This window comes from Eublepharis macularius, chromosome 6 (assembly GCF_028583425.1).
Source record: "Eublepharis macularius isolate TG4126 chromosome 6, MPM_Emac_v1.0, whole genome shotgun sequence".
Lineage (NCBI taxonomy): Eukaryota > Metazoa > Chordata > Lepidosauria > Squamata > Eublepharidae > Eublepharis > Eublepharis macularius.
The window spans coordinates 4,676,239-4,697,937 of NC_072795.1; the positions used below are offsets into that span (position 1 = coordinate 4,676,239).

General features: G+C 44.6%; 3 protein-coding genes across 3 annotated transcripts; all 3 read right to left on the minus strand.

Annotated features, from left to right (window-relative positions):
• Nucleotides 1-503: 503 nt before the first annotated feature.
• Nucleotides 504-4,659, minus strand: LOC129332558 (receptor-transporting protein 3-like). Its single transcript, XM_054983760.1, has 2 exons — nt 4,483-4,659; nt 504-1,680 (listed from the first exon to the last, which is right to left on the minus strand). Exons 1-2 carry the CDS (start codon nt 4,641-4,643, stop codon nt 567-569), a joined length of 1,275 nt encoding a protein of 424 aa, XP_054839735.1. The 5' UTR covers nt 4,644-4,659; the 3' UTR covers nt 504-566.
• Nucleotides 4,660-5,892: 1,233 nt separating this feature from the next.
• Nucleotides 5,893-12,027, minus strand: LOC129331968 (receptor-transporting protein 2-like). The gene is made up of 4 exons (XM_054982676.1): nt 11,764-12,027; nt 9,722-10,091; nt 6,168-6,261; nt 5,893-6,038 (listed from the first exon to the last, which is right to left on the minus strand). Exons 1-4 carry the CDS (start codon nt 11,916-11,918, stop codon nt 5,893-5,895), a joined length of 765 nt encoding a protein of 254 aa, XP_054838651.1. The 5' UTR covers nt 11,919-12,027.
• Nucleotides 12,028-15,328: 3,301 nt separating this feature from the next.
• On the minus strand, nt 15,329-21,258 carry LOC129332536 (receptor-transporting protein 3-like). The gene is made up of 2 exons (XM_054983716.1): nt 20,965-21,258; nt 15,329-17,862 (listed from the first exon to the last, which is right to left on the minus strand). The coding sequence occupies exons 1-2, from the start codon at nt 21,129-21,131 to the stop codon at nt 17,253-17,255; spliced, it is 777 nt and encodes a 258-aa protein (XP_054839691.1). The 5' UTR covers nt 21,132-21,258; the 3' UTR covers nt 15,329-17,252.
• Nucleotides 21,259-21,699: the final 441 nt, after the last annotated feature.

The window sequence follows — 21,699 nt, forward strand, 5'->3', positions numbered from 1 at the left end:
AAGCGGTAAATTCATGATAGCTGTTGCATCCTTGCTTGAGGGGGTAAGATGCCAAACAAAGGGAGGAAGAGGACCATAAACTAACAGGAAGACCTACAATAAACTTCTCAAATATCCCACTGTCCTAATGTTGGAGGGGGGAACTACAATTCCCATGAGTACCAATTGTTAAAGGGACAGCACATAATTCTGACTACACAGATACTGAGGCTTTCTAAGCTGCGGTTATATTACAGCCAGTGATTTTAAAAGAAGGGAGAAGATCTAAGCTGTCATTTAACCCATGAGAAATCAAAGACCTAAGCCTGACTATCCATTCATCCATTTTCTTTGTCCAGACTACTTGGATGGACAATTTGAGTTTAATGCTCCCTGAGCATTCATAGTGATAAATACAACATTCACAAAGAGGACGAGGAGGAGGAGGAGGAAGAGGAAGAGGAAGAGGAGGAATAAGAAGAGGAAGAAGATAATGATGATGATGAATCAAAATTTCACACACATTCCTGGTTGAACATCATATCGCTCCAGCATTCATTTCTGCCCCTTGCCCCATTCTGTCGTCTCTAGATCCAATTAAGCCAATAGGCAATTAAAATAAGAACAACAGAAACAAATAGAACAATAGCAGCACTGGTTAACAAAACACATTTCCAGCAAGCACATTTCCAACGGTTGCAAGTAACTGTGGGATCTGAGGATTCTGTGACTGGCGGAGCCTGTCTTTCGGTTGAGGAACTATGCATTGTTGTACATTGGTTATTTTCCATACTAGTTGTCCAGAAATTGAGATCTGAGGGGTCTGTGACTGGCGGAGCCTGTCTTTCGGTTGAGGAACTGTGCCTTGTTGCATGCTGGTTATTTTCCATACTAGTTGTCCAGAAATTGAGATCTGAGGGGTCTGTGACTGATGGAGCCTGTCTTTCGGTTGAGGAACTGTGCCTTGTTGCATGCTGGTTATTTTCCATACTAGTTGTCCAGAAATTGAGATCTGAGGGGTCTGTGACTGGCGGAGCCTGTCTTTCGGTTGAGGAACTGTGCCTTGTTGCATGCTGGTTATTTTCCATACTAGTTGTCCAGAAATTGAGATCTGAGGGGTCTGTGACTGATGGAGCCTGTCTTTCGGTTGAGGAACTGTGCCTTGTTGCATGCTGGTTATTTTCCATACTAGTTGTCCAGAAATTGAGATCTGAGGGGTCTGTGACTGGCGGAGCCTGTCTTTCTGTTGAGGAACTGTGCATCGTTACACATTGGTTACTTTCTGTACTAATGGGAAGCTGGGGCTTCCCATAATGCATTGCACCTTGAGGCTGCCCATGCTGGTCTGCAGAGTTCCCATGATGCTTTCTGTGCAGTCCCATTCGGCAAGCTTCACACTGTTGGCGCTTATGTGGCCCGTCGTACTCCCTGTCCCATACCACCTCAGAGAGTTCACTGCGATCAACGTATTCCCCATAGCATTTCTCCTGGATGTCGAGGATCAAGTGATGTATGACACTGGTGACATCTGTCTCAGTGAACTCTGGCACTTCATGCTTCTCTGAAGAACACTTGAGGCACTGCTGCCTAAACGGCTTCATCAAGACCGACCCCCGTCTTTCCTTTTGCTCCCAGTTCATGTGGAAGAGGATAACAACCTGATAGGACAACCAGCTATGGTAGCACTGCGAACATGTAAACCTAATAGGGAGAGAAAGGTAAAGGAAGAAGAACTTCATGTGAGCAAAGACAAACTGGTCCCTCTTTAGGGGTTGTTCTGAAAAATGCCATTTATTTTTCTACTGATGGTTGTTGTGAATTTTCTGGGCTGTATCGCCGTGGTCTTGGCATTGTAGTTCCTGATGTTTCACCAGCAGCTGTGACTGGCATCTTTGGAGGTGTAGCACCAAAAGACAGGGATCTCTCAGTGTCAAACTGTCAGGAAACATCAGGAACTACAATGCCAAGACCATGGCGATACAGCCCGGAAAATCCACAACAACCATCGTTCTCCGGCCGTGAAAGCCTTCGACAATATATTTTTCTACTGTTCAGCGAGATTTATGCTCCAGAATTCACGTCCTACATTCTCCCCACAAAGATAATTTTCAGTGGATTCTCATGAGGACACCACAGAGTTCTGCTCTGCTTTCTAGATGAGGAACTGTGTTAGTGAAAAGTTGATAAGGAATGTTACCTTCAAGCTGGTTTGCACAGCAGAAGAGGGAGGCAACAATAGGAATAAAATCCACCTGAGGCTCGTTGCTTTTCGAAAAGAAACAGAAGTCTTTTCTTGTGAAGAAACTCCACATTGAGGGCCAAACTAGACGTTATGGCATCCACAGGTCCAACCATTTTAGAGATGAATTTGGCCATTTAGAAATGCCGCAAGGGCTCAATCCATAGCACAGCAGGACCAGGGGATCTTCTCCCCCTGCCCCATATGCGACATAAAGGCATTAGGGGAAATCACCTTGTCCTGCCATGCTGTGGGACTGATCCGAATCATGCCCTCACGGCATTTTTAAATGAAGCACGTCTTGCGTTCATTAGACAGGGACAGAACAAACAAAAGGATGGGTAGACGGGAACTTGGCCTAACCAGCTTGCTAGCTCCACTGTTCTCTCTGATGTCCCGCTGTGCTGAGCACAAAGACATTGTACAAAAGTCACTGTACCATCCTCGATTTCCACCAAAGACCCTTTTGTGAACTATTCACATGAATGGTTATGGAGTAGGGGTACACACTCTTTTTTAAGGGGGAATCCTCAGTAAACCTCAGTGAATTCCTCTTCAGTTGTGCGACAAGCAGAGCGACGTGGATAGCAGGGCTGTGCCTCAGTCAAGGAGCACATCTATCGAGGCTGCTGTCTTTTAGAAACTGTTTCATATATTTCTTGATGTCTTTATCTGGTTTTAAAGTAATATGTCTATGTATTTTATATATATTGTATTTCGCTCCGAGCCCGTTCACAGGGAGAGCAGATTAGAAATATATTTAATAATAATAATAATAATAATAATAATAATAATAATAATAATAATAATTTATCCCACCTTTCTTCCAAGGAGCTTGTGGCACATGCCTTGCATGCCGAAGGCCTAAGGGTCAGGCCCCAGCATTTCTAGTCAGAACTCTCTCTCCCTTGTGGTGAGGCACAGCCCAGGGAAGCCGCTTGTCATGCATGCCAACATATCTGTCATGAAAGTATTCTGCATATAATGCTAATCCTCTGGGAATATGTTAAGTGTAAGGCCTATGGCCTCCTAGTTTAGCCTAAGGCCTCCTAGTTGATGGATCAGCCCTCATCGTGGTTTTTTTAAGAGTGAACAGACTTTTCCTGCCAACAAGCCTCTCTCTTTCTCTCTCTCTCTCTCTCTCTCTCTCTCTCTCTCTCTCTCTCACACACACACACACACACAAACATACACACACACACATACACACAAATACTCCACTCCTTCATTATGTTCATCTAGTTACTTGGCTACCAATGCTTAGAGAAACAGCGCAGCAGTAAACGGGACATCATTTAAACAATGCGTGCCTTGCCACGCAAGGGGGATTCCAACCAAATACAAGTGAATAATGTTTCACTGGCCTTTCAGTGCTCAATTCCGTTCAATGTGCTGTTGATTCAAGGTAGGATGTACCCATGATAGGTACCCCTTGTGTGGTCTGTGCCAGCTGGTGGGACTTGGGGGCAGATTTTCTAGGAGAAACACACTCTACCTGTACCAGGCACTGTGTCCTTAGGCACATATGGTAAAAACAAGAAGTTGTTCCTTGTGCAAAAAAAATGGCATTCTGTACATGCGCAAAGACACTCTGACCTTTGTTGTTGCTGTTGCTGCTGCTGCTGTTGTTATTTGCTTGCCCTAAGGCAGTCCATGGCTTTTTACTTTTTTACTGAAAGTTAAAAAAAACCTATACTAATATGTGTAATAATAATACTAATATGGGAGCTGCTGTAGCACAGCGCTTAAGTGGTTGGGCTGCGAATCAGCACTCTGCCAGTTCGACTCCCACTACTATCATGAACTCTGCAGGTGGCCTCGGGTAAGCCACTCCTCTCAGCCCCTGTTTTGAGCTGCTCTAGCATAGTGGTGAAGTGGTGGGGCTGAGAATCAGCTCTACTGCCATGAGCTCAGCAGGAGGCTTTGGGTAAGCCACCTCTCTCAGCCTCAGCTCCCCAGCTGGATTGTGGGGATAATAACAACACTAACTTGGTCACCACTCTGGGTGGGGCACTGATCTGTCTAGAAGAGCAGTATATAAGCGCAGTTGTTGTTGTTGTTAAAACAAACAAAACTACTAATCAACATACAAAAAGATACATAAAACAGAGACTCAACAGAAGGTCTCAGAATTTTTGAAAACTGAGGCTATTAATGCAACATTCTAATCTAACGGGACAGATATTTAAGGTAACCCCTATACCACAGCCCATTCCATTTTCACAATCCTTACATTTCTGGCTCCATAACGGGCAATTCATTACCTTGCATGGGCTTGATCCTGTAAGACTTGCACCCATCCAGGGCTAAAGTGATTGAAATCAAGTTGCCAATCCATCTTCAGTCTCCAGACATCATTGGGTTTCACCTCTTGCATCTGCTCCTTAAAGATCTTTCGCCAGTCATTCATGCTCAGCGTCTTCATTTTTCCTTTTGGGCCGCTCTTGCCTACCTTGCTAATTAAGAATACCTGGTTGTTCAGAGAACTAATGGACAAAGTTTTTCCTCCCAGCCAGGAAGGTGAGGGACCGCCCTTGCTGCCTGCCCTCCCACAAACAGCCAAGCAGGAGTCCAAAAGGTTGACAAACAAAAGCAAGAGTTCTTGATTAGTTAAAAGGACGCTGAAAGAAGAATTTCCTAGACAGACTGAGGGCCAAGCTACACATGACGAATGACACTTGAACGGCAAGTGGATTGAGTGGAGGGCAAGTGAACAGGGAGAAATACACTTGCCGTTCAAGTGTCATTCGTCACTTGTAGCTTGGCCCCTAGTTTTGTGTCAGGTTCGGGTCCCCTTGCACCTTAAAGACCAACTAGATTTCCAGGATATGAGTTTTCAAGAGTTACAGCTCCTTTAATCTGATGAAGGGAGCTCAGACTCTCGGAAGCTCACGCCCTGAAAATCTGCTGCAGACCAACACCGCTGCCCACATGAAACTATCAGGGCCAAGCTACAAGTGACGAATGACACTTGAACCGCAAGTGGATTGAGTGGAGGGCAAGTGAACAGGGAGAAATACACTTGCCGTTCAAGTGTCATTCGTCACTTGTAGCTTGGCCCTCAGAACTTGACTGACATTCAAAGCAAACTTTGGGCTAAACGCATGACATGTTTGTATATAAATTCTGGATTTGATCAGAGTCTCACATCATCTCCAAGAATATTTTAAAGGCCAGTTTTGCTGACCGTGGGTGGAGGGCTCTCTTGCTCCCTCCCTTTGATAATAATAACAATAATAACATTTGGTTTATACACCACCCTTCAGGACAACTTAATGCCCACTCAGCAGTTTACAAAGTATGCCATTATTATCCCCACAACAAAACACCCTGTGAGGTGGGTGGGGCTGAGAGAGCTCCAGAGAACCATGACTAGCCCAAGGTAACCCAGCTGGCTTCAAGTGGAGGAGTGGGGAAACAAACCCGGCTCTCCAGATTGGAGTCCTGCTGCTCTTAAGTGACTGACCCAAGGTCACCCAGCTGGCTTCAAGTGGAGGAGTGGGGAATCAAACCCAGCTCTCCAGATTAGAGTCCCGTGCTCTTAACCACTACACCAACCTGCCTCTCACCAAATTTTCAGCCTTTTTCCTGAGCCTAAAGAACAGTCACAAAGAACCTTCCCTCTTTTCTATGACATACCATGCCACATTAGGTCCGACCTGTGGGATGCACAACTAAGCTCGCAGCAATATTTTGAGTCGGCTAGGGCAGGTTCTGGCAAAGTGTCCTAGCCCAGATACCAGGTTGAGGGAGAGAGGTCCTGGTTTGGTGGCTGATGGGATGAGGTCCAAGGGCTTGCCAAGTACCTGAAGCACTCTGGCTGGAAGGACAATTCACATGGTCTGGTGGCACAGAGGGGGCAGCTGGGTCCAGTGGGTTGCCCAGACTGGGAGAGCATGACTGCTCGGGCATGGGATTGGCCGTCCCACCCCTGCTTGAAATGCCTTGCCTTCCATCCTCTTTCCAACCAGCTGTGCCACTGCTGCAAGGTGCTCGTCTCCCAGCTTCAGCAGGTCCATCCCAGCAAAAGTGGGGATGCGGTCCTGGGAGGAGGGGAATAGGAGGCCAAAGCCAAACACTGGCCCTTCCCCTGCAAAAGCCTCTCCTGCCCTGTGCCCCTGCTGCTGCTGTTGTGGCAGGGACACATTTCCACACCACTGTGGGGAAGCAGCCCTTAGTCACTACTCTGTTTGACAGCAGCCAGTTTATTACCCGGTGTGGGCAAGTTCCCACACTACCTTCTTAACTCCCACCCTGATTCCAAGTTATAATCATCAAGACGCTTAGCCTTCTTTAGACTCCAAGCATCTCCGCATTTCACCTCATGCATCTGCTCCTGAAAGAACTCCTGTGTTAGGAGCCAGTTTGGTGTAGTGGTTAAGAGCGGCAGGACTCTAATCCGGAGAGCCAGGTTTGATTCCCCACTCCTCCACTTGAAGCCAGCTGGGTGACCTTGGGTCAGTCACAGCTCTTCCAGAGCTCTCTCAGGTCCACCCACCTCACAGGGTGATTGTTTCATGAGGATAATATTTCAAAGAATCCCATGTGTTTCTCCCTCATTTCCCTCCATGGAGGCAGCAGCGAAATGACCAGCATTTCATGGGGAGAAGAAGAGATGGCCAAAGCATATTTCGGGGTGTATAGATCCCAGAACACACACACACACATACTGGTGGATAGGGACTCCAGATATAGGGGGAAATGCTTCCTGGAGCAAGCTGACGTATTTGCCCCCCCCCCAAAAAACAATCGCTTGTTGGGTTTTCTGGAGGTGGATAATGGGTGTAAAGGGTGCTTCATGACCTTGTATGGGAAAAGCTACCAGACTGGGTGAAAAATGTTAGGTTTTGCTTAATTAGGGTAAATGGGTGAGGGAAAGTGAGGCTGGACATGAACAAAGTTAGTCAAGAGTTCCTTGGGAGATCCATTGTCCTAAATTATGTGTCTCTCCAGGGCTCTGCCTCACGTTCTAAAATATTTCCCCAGGCTCTCACCAGGCGGGCATCCATTTTGTTTCAGGTCAGGCCAGGCAGTGCCTTGTGCTTATGCTATTTGAGGGAGGGTGTTTGTGGTATTATTATAAAACTGTCCCTCAGCAAGAGGAGGGGACTGACCGATAACACTTGCCAATAAGCCACAATCAGCTCCCTCACACCCCGTCTTGCATATTATTTGATTTTTTTCAAAGCCAATATGAGAATGTGGGCGGGTTGAAGTATCTTGCTGCCAGCCACTGCTGCCTTCTCAGGAAAGCAAAGGATTTGTTCTTTGTTCTCTGTCCTTTCAGAATCAAGCCAAGCCAAGCCCCAACGTGAGAAACGAAAGTGATTCTTCCCAGCTTGCTGAAAGACAAGTTTCCATAGTGAGTTTCCCAAATAGACCCAGAAGCTCACTAGAGACGGTCAATAAGACCCAATGCAACAAGCTGACCGGGCTGATAATTTGATAAATAAAAACACTGACAAAAGAAGAGGGATGAATTAAAGGCACTTGAAAAGCATATTTTAGAACTGAAAGCCAAGCAATTTTATACTATTTGATAACTTTTTCCCTGATAGAATGCATCTGAAACAAAACTAACTGTAACGAACATTTTACATATTTGAATGTATTTGCAAAAGAAGCGGTATATGTGAGAGACACGTTGGAACAATTCTCTGGAAATGAGGCCGGTACACCACTGAAAAGTCATTCACAATTCAAAATGGTAGGTTGTAAGGCCGGTTAGCCAGCCAAATTTATGAGAGGTAAACCTAGCAGAAAAACTTCCTCAAAGTCTTAATTTTGGTACCATATCATGTTCAGATGTACCCATTCGTCCATGCCAATATTAAGCGCATGATCCAGAGATGCTTAAGTGTTGTACCTTGTCTTAGGTAGTAACTGATAAGAACGTTCCTTGGCTGGCAGTAGCCACTTCCACTTGCTCAGCCTCACTGCTGGGGACAATCTGCTCTTTTGAGATTGTCGAGACTGGCCTTGGATGTCGCATTGCCCGGTGTCCTGTCTGCTTAGTGTGGGAACTCCAGAAATGTTTCCCGGACTGTTTCTGTACTTGTGATCTAGGGGGGGGGGAGGCTGGGTGATTATATTGTCTTGCAATAGCCTGAAGCGTTATTCCTTTCAATGAGAAGTTAACAGGCAACCGCTTTTTCCTTCATGCGCTCCTATGGACCTGTGTATGTGTACAAGATTGAATTCCTGAATAAAGATCATTTAGCTAAGGGCATGTGTCGTGCTGAAGTGATCCAGGGATCTACTTGCCACAACCTGACATCCCTAGTCTGACACCCAGTCTTGGCAATCAAAACTGTCCCCAAATGCCAATTTTCATGTTATCCAACCAATTTCATGTGTCACTTACAAAAACCATGTTCAAGTACTGGCAATAAATGGTTTTGCAGAAAATTGTCCCACTCCTCAGCTATCCACACCAAACAAATTCACAAGTCACATCTAGTAGATAGCAGTGCTGTTAGCATTAAAATTGCCTACTCCCTTACAAACCTAGTAAAAAGCCCAGTAGCACCTTTAAGACTAACCAACTTTATTGAGGCATAAGCTTTCGAGAATCATAGCTCTCTTCGTCAGATGCCTCTGATGAAGAGAGCTGTGGTTCTTGAAAGCTTATGCCTCAATAAAGTTGGTTAGTCTTAAAGGTGCTACTGGGCTTTTTACTATCTTCCAACTGCAGGCTAACACGGCTAACTCCTCTGGATCTTACAACCTGTGTGACCACTATGGTCATCTTAGGAGGCCCGGCTTCAGTTCCCTCCACCTTCTGAGATCAGGTGGATGCAAACCTGGAGGAAGGCCTTCTCAATCATGGCCCCAAAATTCTGGAACTCCCCAGAGAGACTTGCCAGTCCCCTTGATGGGGCACAAATTTTGTAAATAAAATAATGTAAATCAACAAACACTAGTAAACCATTCTCTACTACTAGTTAGGAGTGGAGGAATGATCCTGACGCTTACAGATGTGAATGCAACTAGTTGAGGGAGGGGAGGCGACATGGTATAGCCTGATTTTGTCTGGTCTTGGAAGCTAAGCAAGGTCAGTGTTTGGATGGGTGACCATCCTTAGAGGCGGTCATTGCATGATGTCATTATTCCTTATCTGGGGGTGAATGAAATTTCATTCAGATAGCAAAGCATTCAAAGTAGCGATCAACAAAGGAAGCTGTTTCCATCCCAGATTTTCTCTCCAGCAATACTTTGAGGCGGGCCTGGTTTCAGAGGATACAAAAGCTTAACACAAGCGTTCAACAGCTTCCATGGTGAAGGCTACAGGGCTTTTCCATGCAGAGCAAATAAAGCAGGGTGGTAACAGATCTGAAAATCTGAAATCATGAATTTGCCTTAGCTTAGCCACTGTTTTACCATCACTGGAACACCGACAAGATAGGCAATGAAAATGAATATCAGAATTAGGCAAAAGCAACAAGGGCAACAATCAGTAGACCTGGTCTCTTTAGTCTCTAACCCGAACACTGGGCCTTGGACCTTCCCATGTTCATGATGCTCCGTGTCTTGACTCCTCCTATGGTGCCATTTGTGAATTCCCAGTTTGCAGGCTTCGCAATGCTGATGTTTATGTGGTCCGGTGTGTTCCCATATCACCTCGGAGAGGTGATCGACACGCTCTCTGTAGCATTTCTCCCTGATGTCAAGGATCAAGTGCTTTATGACATTGTCAACATCCGTCTTAGTGAATTGAGGCTCTTCATACTTTTCTGAAGTACATTTATCACACTGTTGCCTGAAGACCTTCATCCAGACCCATCCTTGATGCTGAAATCGTTCCCAGTGCATGACAAACTGGATAACGACCTGATGTGAGGACCATCTGTGGTCGCACAATGAACACCTGAAGCTAATGTGGGAGAAGAGCGAAAGAAAAGAATCCTCATATGAGCAAAGGCAAGCCAATCCTACTTTAGGGGTTATTCTGGATTTTTGTACCATTCATTCACATGTACTTTATTCTCAGGAACTCAGTTCCCACATTCTCCCCATAAGAATTATGTACAAAAGATACCAAAGAGTTTTGTTCTGCTTAACACATAGGAACCAGTTTCTACCTCTAAGGTAAACAGAGGCTACATGAGAGGGCAAAGCAGGCACTGTTCCAGTAAAATCCACTTGAATGTTTCAGGGATTGAGAGCCAAGCTACAAGTGACGCCTTACACAGGTTGGACACTTGTCAGCTTACCTCAAGTTTTGATGGGAAATGTAGGCGTCCTGGTCTTGCAGCTTGGCTCTCCATTACAGCTGCAAGACCAGGATGCCTACGTTTCCCATCAAAACTTGAGGGAAGCTGACAAGTGTCCAACCTGTGTCAGGCGTCACTTGTAGCTTGGCTCTGAGTTACATTTTAGGGGGGAGTCTGAACACCTCAGGATTGATTCCATGAAATGGAGGTCACAGAACTCCATTGCATACAGGGCTTTTTTTTCAGCTGGAATGCAGTGGAACAGAGTTCCAGCTCCTCTGAGGGCGATCTAAACTCCCCTCTGTCTGGAGATCAAGGGACGGGGCCACCAGCCTCGTGACCATTTTCACCAAGGGTGATTTAAACTTTAAAAAACTCCCCCCACCCCGTTCCAGCTGACCCAAAGTGATGCCATTGCACAGTCCCCGGAACATGTGCGCACTTCGCGTGTGCACATGTGGTACCAGGGGCACCACCTCCCGCCAGGAGTTTCCCCTTGTGCTGGCAACCCACTGAGTTCCACCACCTCTTTTCCCAGAAAAAAAGCCCTGTAAATGATGAAGTGATCCCAAGCTTTTTTGGCGCATGCAAAAAAGAGTGTTCCGTCTACTCCACCTGGAGGTATTTTGTGCAGCAGAAATGGGAAAACTGTCCCCACCCCACCCCCCTTTGCTGTTTTTGAAGCCACTCACAGTGACTCAGGGTTTTTCAAATGGAACATGACTCAAGTGACATATCATACATGTTTTAGCCCGGAGCTCCCATGTTCTGGGAAGAATTCATAAAAGTTGCAAGTGTAACACACTTCCTCCAAAAGAGCAACTTCTGCCTGTTCAAAGCAAACCAAAGTGCTGCTGGGTCTTAAAAGAACCTAATCAGAAATCTTCTGTGTTCAGACTAGTAAGGTGAAAGATGAGCATCAATGTTTCTTTTCTTTAAAAAGTACATCCCCCCCCCCCCCAGTGGTCAGAGAATATCCTCCAGTCTAGCACCGCAGCTCGGATTTTAAGGCTGCCATCCTAAGAACACTTTTCTGGAAGCAAGTCCCAGTGAACAAAATGGAACTTACTTCCAAGTAGACCTGCTTAGGATTGCACTGTAATTTTGTTAAAGGCTAACAAATTCCCACCAACACCCCACCCCAGACCATTTTCTCATTATTTTTTCATGTAAGCAGGAAACGCATGGGTGAATTTTGGAAAAGAATGAGCGTTGAATGTCTAAATGCTTCCATTCTTATCTAGACTGGCAGATGTTTATGACTGTTTGTTATAACGTTCTTCCATTTGCGAGATCTTTAGCAACCTGGTTGCACACCAGTCAATTCATTACCTTGCATGGGCGTGTTCCTGCAATACTTGCTTCCATCCAGGTTCCAAATTACCAAGCTGCCGATCCATCTTCAGGCTCCAGACATCATTGGGTTTCACCTTTTCCATCTGTTGCTGAAAGACTGCTCGCCATTCATCCATGTTCAGTTTTTTCATGTTCCCCTATGCACTGTTCTTTCCTGATTGCTGATAGAGTACTTGGTTTTTCAGAGGCCGCTGCTGGAAGAAGCTGAACTAGTGGATGAAGTATCTTACTCACAGCCAAGGTACCCTACCCTGCCTCTACCAGGAAACTGAAGAGCTTCTTTTGATGCCTGCTCTCCCACAAAGAGCCAAAACATTTGGAAAACGAAACTGAGAGTTCTCAGCTAGCTGAAAGGAAACAGAAAGGAGGTTCCCCCAAGTTTAGAAGTTCAAAGCAAACTTTGATGAGTTAAGGACAACTCCCTTCCTCCACACCACAGTTGTCGCTCATGGTTAGGAAATGCCTGGAGATTTGGGGAGCTGGAGCCTGGAGAAGGTGGGGTTTGGGGAGGAAAGGGGAGAGAGTTCAGGAGGGTATGATGCCACAGAGTCCACCCATCAATGCCAGCATTTTCTCCAGAGGAGATCTGCTGCACTTCTGGAAGATCTCCAGGCCCTACCTGGAGGTTTTCAACCCAGGTAGGGGCCGTTTGCTGGCCAGGGGCCGTTTCCAGATGGCTTACCTGAAGCCGCTCCATGCCGCAATGTTGTGGATCATGCCGGGGAAAACACGAAATATCGCGTTTTCTCGCACGAGTTTTGCGCGATGTCGTGATATTTCGCGTTTTTCCCGGCACGATCCACAACATTGCGGCATGGAGCGGCTTCAGGTAAGCCATCTGGAAACGGCCCCTATTTTGCACATATTCATTCATTCGACCATTTGGTTTCCAGAGTTGAAAATGTTGTCTTTCTGGAGGTGTGTGGGGAGTTTCAATATATCGTGACATATATTGGGAGGGGAGCGCATTGGCAGCAGAGAGAGAGAGAGAGGAAGCTGCCGGCAAGATATTTACAGAACTTCTGTTCCTGTTGTGGTTTATTATGAAGTCTGACGAAGAGACACGAAACAAGGAAAAAACATCCGAAAAACTCACTATGTTTATGTTTTGGGACTCAGTGTATAAACTTTGGATGAATGGAACGCATTAATTACAGGTAGTGTCGGTTGCTGTAACCACAGTATTGTAACAATATTTTTGTCTTGAGCATTGTATATTAGTATTATTGTTTGAATTGATACACACATAAATACGAACCTATATTGGCACTTTAGTGTCCGTACTGTTTGGTTTATTACTGTGTTCCTAGAATCTAGTATTGCTTTTCCGATTGAGCACGTCAGGCCATGATTGAGGGTGTTTTCACATGGGCCCACGTTCAGTGCTGTTGCGATGTGTGATTTTTTCTGCTTCTTCACAGCATCGTGGTGCATTTCTAGGGATTCCATGTTTTTTTCCCGATCTTTCCCAAACTTAGAGCAGAACTACAAGTGACAAAAGGCACAGATTGGACACTTGTCAGCTTCCCTCAAGTGTTGATGGGAAATGTAGGCAGCTTGGCGGAATGTTGGACAAGTGACAGTTGAAAAGTCCATTGGACAGCCGTCGGAGAGCCAAGCTGCAAGACCAGGACGCCTACATTTCCCATCAAAACTTGAGGGAAGCTGACAAGTGTCCAACCTGTGCCTTTTGTCACTTGTAGTTCCACTCTTACTTTGCTAAGAAATTTTGGGAGAAATTGCAACAAAGCCTGGAGGTTTGCCGTGTGAGAAAGTTCAGATTTTCCCGGTCTGTTCACATCTCAACCATTTCCCCCATGCTTGTCATTTCCTCTCCTTGTCACCAGGGACTTTTTTCTTTTTTAAAAAATTGATAATTGAATAGTGTGATATCGATATACTGTTATACCAATACATGTATCAGGTTCCCTGAAATCCCAGATTTTTCTTTTTCAGCAGTAAATCTCTATCCCCTTTCAAAGTGAAGATGTAAGGGGAAAGGCATTTCTCTAAAGAAATAGCTCTGGCTTTGTCTGACAGAGCGGTCCCTCAGTGGAACAGGCTTCCTCGGGAGGTGGTGGGCTCTCCTTCTCTGAAGGTTTTTAAGCAGAGGCTAGATGGCCATCTGACAGCAATGCCAATTCTGTGAACCTGGGGATGTGTACAATGGCTTCTCCCGTAACAGCTCTGAAGTGCAAATAGAGTCGAACTCCCAGGAGAAAAAAAGGCACGCTCTTACAAATTATCAAAAAGTATTTTCAAAGTGTAATGTGCTTCTAGTTTGTGACAATTATACAACAGTGCAAATCAACAATTCCACATATGTATGAATGACCAAACCAGGAAAGAACAGAGTCCCAAAATAGAGTCTCTCTCCATGGGTATGTAAACAATATTGTATCTTCTTTTATCCTTTTGTTCTCCTTGTTAGCAGCGAAAAGCAGAATGGATGGAAAACAGTTCCATGCCCAATTCAAATCCACGCCCTATCTGGGGCCTGCTCATAAGCTCAGATTTCGTTTGTCACTTCCTCAGGGGCATTGTTTTCCATTGTAGTCCTAATGGAGACATTCATATTTCCAGAAACCCGGATAGTGGTGAGAGAATGTACAGCTGCTAATGCTTCTTTCGCCATTGGGCAGCAACCGTTGCACCAAGTAGCAGCTCAGCTGTGCCCATCACTTGCCTTCTCTGCTTCCTTCCCAGACGAACAGAGGTGGTATGGGCTCTGCCCCTTCCCTTCTCATCTCCCCGTCTGATTTTTTTTTACTGCTTCTGAAAGGTATCATTGAGGCATCAAGCACTTTAAAAAAGAATTGTGGGCATTTAACAGTCATGAAGATGGAATCTTTCCCCAACACAAACCTAAGAAGATTATTTTTAAAAAAAACATTCAGCTGGGACCTGGCTAAATGGAGTGGTTCCCCCTCCGACACACCTGTTTCTGTCATGCAACCTACTCTGTGTAGAATCAGCTTTCTTTTATTGCTCTTCTCTGGTTGCAGAGAACAGTAAAAAAGACAGGGGAGGGAGAGAAGGAAGATCATTCTGTCAATAGTAGGCAGTGGGGGGTGAAAGGATTGGTGTTAATCTCAGTGCAGCTGCTCTTTTCCTGTCTTCTAAGTAAAAAGACTCAGATTTTAACAGTTAGGGTTCGAAATGGCAGCACGGAGAGAGTGGAGATTCTTATTCTTACCACACATGCTCAAACTTTAAAAAAAAAGTGACATGTATTCAGTAGCCCACAAAGCTCGCAGTAGAACAAGTTAATATAAAATGCAGCAGAGAACATGGGACCAAAACAGGAGCAGAGAGTGTAAAAAGAGGCTGTTCCAAGCAGGTGCGAAGGCTATAGGGCTGGCTGCTCAGATCCATCGCTTTTAAACTTGAGTGCAAAAGGGATCATTGTCACTTCTAGCTGCATAACCAGAAGTGATGTCACAGATGTGTAACTCTTCCACATCCACACACAATCTCCTTGACTGAAGCTTCCATGAGCTAGCACCAGAAGTCTGAATATCCAAGGCAAAAGTCAGAAATATTCTTGTCAAGAAAAAGTTTTATTCAGGAAAAAGAAAAGCACACAGAAAATATTGCAAGTTAAACAATACAAAATACATCCATCTTCATCCACTATTTCTCTCTTTGCAATGTTTTTTTAAAATTTTATTTCTTCAAGGAATTCATATCCAGCCTTGCTGCATATGGTGTTCAAGGCTGTTTGCAAACAGAAATTTAAAACAACGAAAACATAAGAAAAGATCACGCAATGAAAATATCTTCATAACTGCACCAGCATTATAGCACTAAAACCCAGCAAATCAGTTAAATGCCAAGAAAAGTTTTGGAGAATGAAATAATTTTTGCCTAGCTTTAAAAAAATAACTAATTAGATGCCATGTTTAATGTTTGAAGAGAGGGGCATCTATAGGAAATGTTTTGCCACTCTAGTCACCTTCCAAAGTTGGAAATATTCAAAGCAGACCAAAAGTATATTATCTTGTTATATGTGTAAGTTCATAGAAAATCTATAGAAGCAATCTGGTGACATCTTAAAGACCAACAAGATTTTCAAGGTGCAAGCTTTTGAGAGTCAGAGCTCCCAACTCTTAGAGCCAAGCTACAAGTGAGGAATGACACTTGCCTGGCAAGTGAACAGACTCACGTGTATTCCTGCCTGTTCACTTGACATTCACTTGCACTCCACTTAGTGCAAGTGGAGTGCAAGTGAACAGGCAGGAATACACATGAGTCTGTTCACTTGCCAGGCAAGTGTCATTCATCACTTGTAGCTTGGCTCTAAGATGCTGCTGGACTCAAATCCTGCTGTTCTATCACAGCCCGACATGACTACCTACCTACAGCTATAGAAGGAGAGATGCTCTCAATGATTTCTTCTAAAATGTTTCCTTAAACATTGAAACCAAAGGCTTCAGAAAGAGAAGAGGTGTAGAATATTGCATCTAAAATGGAATTTGTCCTATTTACATAATCTAGGAAACATACCTTTCAAAATATGTGACTGGTCAGTCCTTATGGCTGCAACTAAAATGGCAGGAATCTGATGCTGCTAAAAAAAATCAACAGGGAATGTTTGTCTGGGTCAGGGTTTCAGCGATGTGAGAATTCAAGGACACCAGTCAGCCGTTTTCCTGGGCTCTTTTTCATAAATGCAAAACCTTTCCTGAACTACCAGGAAAACTTAACAAAATTAATCACAGCAATGTCAATATTACAATAGCAAAAAATGCAACATACACCCCCCATGACTGTCTAGCTGTGTGCAATAATAAATCCTTGCATTATTGTCAAAATTAAAAGAAACGTAATTTAACGAACTGTGTCTAATTGGTTTAGAGATTCTGGGCTTTGGGATATTAAAATGGTAGTTTTGTACAGCTGCAGAATCTAAAAAGCTGCATCTACCATGAATGCCTTCAGAGATGACACAGCAGGTGGGTTTTCCTTTCATTCATAATTTGAATGGGGTCAGGAAGGGATTTCCCTCTAGGGCAGATTAGCTGGTTACATGCCCCACTCTTGTGGCCCACAAGAACGGTTAGATTATCTGATGGATAGGTGGTCCTAAAAACTATCATCGCTTCTTTCCCTGGAACTAGGGTTGCCAACTTCAAGTTAGGAAATTCCTGGAGATCTGGGGGATGAAACCTGGAGAAAGCGGGGTTTGGGGAGAGAAAGGACCTTGGCATGGCATAATTCCATAGAGTCCACCCCAAAAGTAGCCATTTTCTCCAGGTGAACTGATCTCTGTGGCCTGGAGACCAGTTGTAATTCCGGGAGATCTCCAGCCACTACCTGGAGGCTGTCAACCCTACTTAGAATTTCACAAATGAAGGTCCAGAGCCAACGTATGATTACGCATGAGGGAAAGGTTGGGTCACAGGACATGTTGGGGTGGCTTACATTAGAAGAAGAACAAACAAATTAGCATGCCAAACTTCTCCCTACTTCTGTTGGAAGGAGAATGCAAAAAAAAGCAAAGCAATCACAAGTACTGCAAAGAAAAAAAGTTTCAGACATTCCTCCTCTCCTGTAGACTGACTGAAAGAGACAGGCCTCGTGTAGTTTCTCTCCTGCTGCATAGCTAGTGTGGGAGAAGCAGGTCTCATGAACTGTTCTTCCCACTCAATAGACGAAATAAGAGACGGTCTCACAAAACATTCCTCTCTGATAAGACCCAGAGAAGTGGGTCTCACAGTTGGCATGGAAGGGTGTGCTGCAATGCACATCCCATGTTTACAGGCCTCACAGTTGCTTTTATCATGTGGCCCTTCCACCAATTCCTCCACTTCACAATGACGAGGGCTTTTCTTGGGTTCTCCATAGTGCTTCACAAGGATCTTCAGAGCCAAATTGTAGAGAATTGTTTCAACGGCCTGATCACTGAAGACGGGTTTCTCATATTCGGCATTCATACAGCTACGACATTTCTGTCTCAGCTTCCGCATCTTCACCTGGCCTTGGTTGTGACCCCATTTCTTCTCGAGGCGTATGTGGAAGAGAATGACTGACTGAGCTGATTTCCAGTGCCTGTGACAATATGAACACTCAAACCTGGTGGGGAAAAGGAATGAGACAATTTACTCATCGGCATCACTGAATGAGAATTCACAAGGAATTCAAAAAACCACGAATGCTTGCTTGTTCTTGTTCTGTCCCTCAGTTGTTATGCAAGCCACTTCAGGATTCGGATGTTTAAAATGCTTCAGAAAGCTCTGTAAAGAGTCAAGAATCTTTATGAAGCACATCGAAGCTCAAAGCAACACTTTTCTTGTCATTTGCAAGCAGCAAGAAAAGTGTTGCTTTCAAATGTCCCATGCTTTCTTCATACAATGGGAAGGGCTGGAGGCTCTCCCTCCCATTGGGTGAAGAAAGCAGCAGGGTGTTTGAAACGTAAAGCAACATTTTTCTTGTCACTTGCAAGCAGCAAGAAAAGTGTTGCTTTGAGCTTCGGTATGCTTCGTAAAGCAGCACTTTTTCATAAAGCAGGACGGCGTGCTTCATAAAAGCAGCTAGAAAAGTGCTGTGGATGTAGCTGCTGCCGCTTTGCTCAAAGCTTCCCAACGAATTGCTTCGTAAAGCTTTGCTTCGGGATTCCCGAATCAGCTCATCAATGCTGGGGCTGATTCAGGAATCCTGAGTCTTTCCAAATCAGTCCCGATTCAGGCTAAAAACCTGAAGCGCACATCCCTAGAGAAGAGGTTTCACCCAGGCCATTAACCAAGACTGACTATCCAGTGTGTTCCAGTACCCTGTGTGTTCTATCAAACTGTGAGGCCTTGGAATGAAAGATTGCAAAGAAGGGCAGTCATATCACTGTATTATAGAAAAGTAAAACAAAAGTCCAGTGGCACCTTAAAGAGAGGGATCCCAGGTGCCCACTAGTGGCAGGCAATTTCCCAGCGGTTTACCTTCTTTTGGGTTGACTGTGGGGATCACCCACCACTGGCAGGCACCCTGGGTACACGCGTGGTGTGCTCGCTCCTGGTGGGCATGATGACATCACTTTCCGAAGTGATGTCATCATGCTGGCTGCAGGCACACTCCTGTGTTTTGTGGCCCCAAATGGGTCACAATTAGCCCCACACAAAGCACAGGAGCACTCCCGTGGCTGGCATGATGACATCACTTCTAAGAGTGAGGTCATCACTCAAGCGTAGTGTGCATGCAAAGAGAAGCATGCTTAGGACATGAGGTAAGTGCCAGGTCCCACCCCCCACCCCCGCCAGGAGGATATAAAGTAGGGGTGGCCAAACTTGCTTAATGTAAGAGCCACATAGAATTAACTTGAGATGTTTGAGAGCCTCAAGACATGATGCAGTGAAGTGACTTCAGATGAAAAGGCAGGTTTGGGGGAGTGTCCAAAAGTGATATCACAGGAAGGGGTGGGATTTTGCTGCAGTATGCTGGAAGTGACATCATCAGAAGTGGTGGAGCTTGGGAAGAGCCATCACCTGACCTTTGACTTGGAAGTGACATGGCAAAAGTGATGTCACATCCTTGCTGGGCTTCACCCCCAAAGTCCCCAGGTATCTTCTTAGTCAGACCCGGCAACCCCAACATTTTTACTGAAAATATGAAAGAAAGAAAGAAAGAAAGAAAGAAAGAAAGAAAGAAAGAAAGAAAGAAAGAAAGAAGGAAGGAAGGAAGGAAGGAAGGAAGGAAGGAAGGAAGGAAGGAAGGAAGGAAGGAAGGAAGGGAAAGGGAGGGAAAGTCATTAAAAGAAAGGAGGAAAGGGAGGGAGGGAAATAAACTAAAGCCTGCTGATGCGGGGAGGGCAGAATACAAATAAAATAAATAAATAAATAAACTAAAATGTATGGCCTGGCAATACTCACAGACCTCCAGGAGCTGCACAATATGTCTAGAAGAGCCACAGTTTGGCCACCCCAATATAGAGACTTGGCAAGCCTACTTAAAGACTAACAACATTTATTTAAATATTCAGGTAAGGTAAAGGTAGTCCCCTGTGCAAGCACCGAGTCATTACTGACCCATGGGGGGACATCGCATGACGACGTTTTCTTGGCAGACGTTTTTGTTACAGGGTGGTTTGCCGTTGCCTTCCCCACTCAGTATAAACATAAAAGGATAAAACACAGGGAATAGTTAGCAAAATAGTTGATATTAAATTTTGTAGAAATATAAGTAACCAAGGACTGAGAAAGAGATTTACTACACAGTTAAGTTTTATTATTAAAATTCTTTTTATTATATTTTTATCAATTTAACTCAATTTTAAATGGTCTGCTTGTTTAAGTTATACATTAAGTTTAAATGTACTATTTGTATGTTAGTATAAGTTGCAAATTAATTTCAAGTACTTTTTGTATAAGCTTTATCATACACTTTCTATTGTCATAGCCTATCTTTTCTTAAATAAAAAATTTCTATTAAAATGTATTTAAATATGAAATTTCATGAGTCACTGCTCAAATATGTGAAGCAGAAATCATATTAGAAATCAGCCCCTCACCAGCACCATTTAGAATTTTTCCCAACCCTTCCCCCCAACTTCTCTCCCCCGCCCCCAATTCTGTTTCATAAGAATACAACTACACCCTGCTGGATCCATCTAGTCCAGCATACTGTTTGACAAAATTTACTTCATCTGTACTGCCAGTTTCCAGTTTTTTAAAATAAGATGCCTCAAGTCCTTTTCATTGTATAGTAATAAGGGGAAAGGTGTGGGCAGTTTTGTCCCAATCGCCTGGTAAGGAATCGCTTTGCAGTAAGTATGGGAGGGAAAAGCTGAAGAAAAGGACAGATGAAAGTGCAAAGAAACTTACCAGGTGGGGAACCACCGTCACCAATGTGCCAACCTCTGCATTTGCAAAGTTGATGAAAGCCATGTCAAAGCAACATGGAACATACACATTGCAGTGCTATCAACTGCCTGGAGGGGGGGAAATGTCCTGTCCTTTTCATAGAGGCTTAATGGGATGTTATTTACTAGGCAATGTTATCTACTTTCATCAGATAAAAAACTTCAGTTTCCCATGTCCACATATTAAGCCTCTGATAAATGAACAGATCTGTTGGCAGCCTCCATGGGGATTTCTTCTGGGGCTCTAGAAGTGAAAAGTATGCATCTGAACACTAAGGTAGTAATGCAGGGCACTCACTGTGGGTTCACGGCCAAGGATAGTACCGTACCTGGCGAAAAGATGATTCTGCCCATACTGGTACCATCCATTTGGGGAGAGATCGAGGTCATCGGACACATTCAAAATCCACTTGTCTTGCGGTTTGTGTTTCTTCATCAGCTGAACGAATTTTTCCTTCCAACTCTGCGTATTGTCATTTTCACCTCTTCTATACATGGCTGCTTTCCGAAATACAGCTGTAGCTTTCTTCGCTTGGGGAGGTATGAGACCCCCAGCCTGGAGACTGCCCGGCTCACTTCTTTCCTCCAGTTAATTCTCTATTTTTTTTTAATGAGCTGCTTTGATGGTGCCTGTTGGATATGATCTGTTCTGCGCTCCAATTAGACTTGGTGAGAAACGAAACCCAAAGCAGTTGCGTCCTGTTTGTGAAAGAGCACTTCCCCCTATTCATGATGCCAACTTGATCTCTTCCACACCCTTTCTCGTATTTCTGGGCTCGGCTGCCTGTGTGAGGGTTTGGGGCAACAGGGTCAAGGAACAAGGCTTCCCTGACAACTGCTAAGGATCGGTGACGCCTTGTCTGTTTAACATGCCCTTTGCACACCTGTAACAGCAGACAAGTTGGAGGGGCACACAGCCTCGGCAGCTGTCCAGTTTGGACTCTTCTGACTTACAATTTAGTCCATCGTAGGGTTGCCAACCTCCTGGGGGGACTTGGCAATCTCCCAGAATTATTACTGATCTCCAGACCACAGAAATCAGTTCCTCTGGAGAAAACGGCAAT

Excerpts from the sequence above, each read along its gene's own strand:
- LOC129332558 (XM_054983760.1), bottom strand. The coding sequence starts at position 4,643 with ATGAAGACGCTGAGCATGAATGACTGGCGAAAGATCTTTAAGGAGCAG. Across the intron at positions 1,681-4,482 it reads CAGGATCAAGCCCATGCAAG|GTTTACATGTTCGCAGTGCT; the intron begins GTAATGAATTGC and ends TCTCCCTATTAG.
- LOC129331968 (XM_054982676.1), bottom strand. The coding sequence starts at position 11,918 with ATGAAAAAACTGAACATGGATGAATGGCGAGCAGTCTTTCAGCAACAG. Across the intron at positions 10,092-11,763 it reads CAGGAACACGCCCATGCAAG|CTTCAGGTGTTCATTGTGCG; the intron begins GTAATGAATTGA and ends CTCCCACATTAG. Across the intron at positions 6,262-9,721 it reads AGCATCATGAACATGGGAAG|GACCGCATCCCCACTTTTGC; the intron begins GTCCAAGGCCCA and ends CCCTCCTCCCAG.
- LOC129332536 (XM_054983716.1), bottom strand. The coding sequence starts at position 21,131 with ATGTATAGAAGAGGTGAAAATGACAATACGCAGAGTTGGAAGGAAAAA. Across the intron at positions 17,863-20,964 it reads CAGAATCATCTTTTCGCCAG|GTTTGAGTGTTCATATTGTC; the intron begins GTACGGTACTAT and ends TTTCCCCACCAG.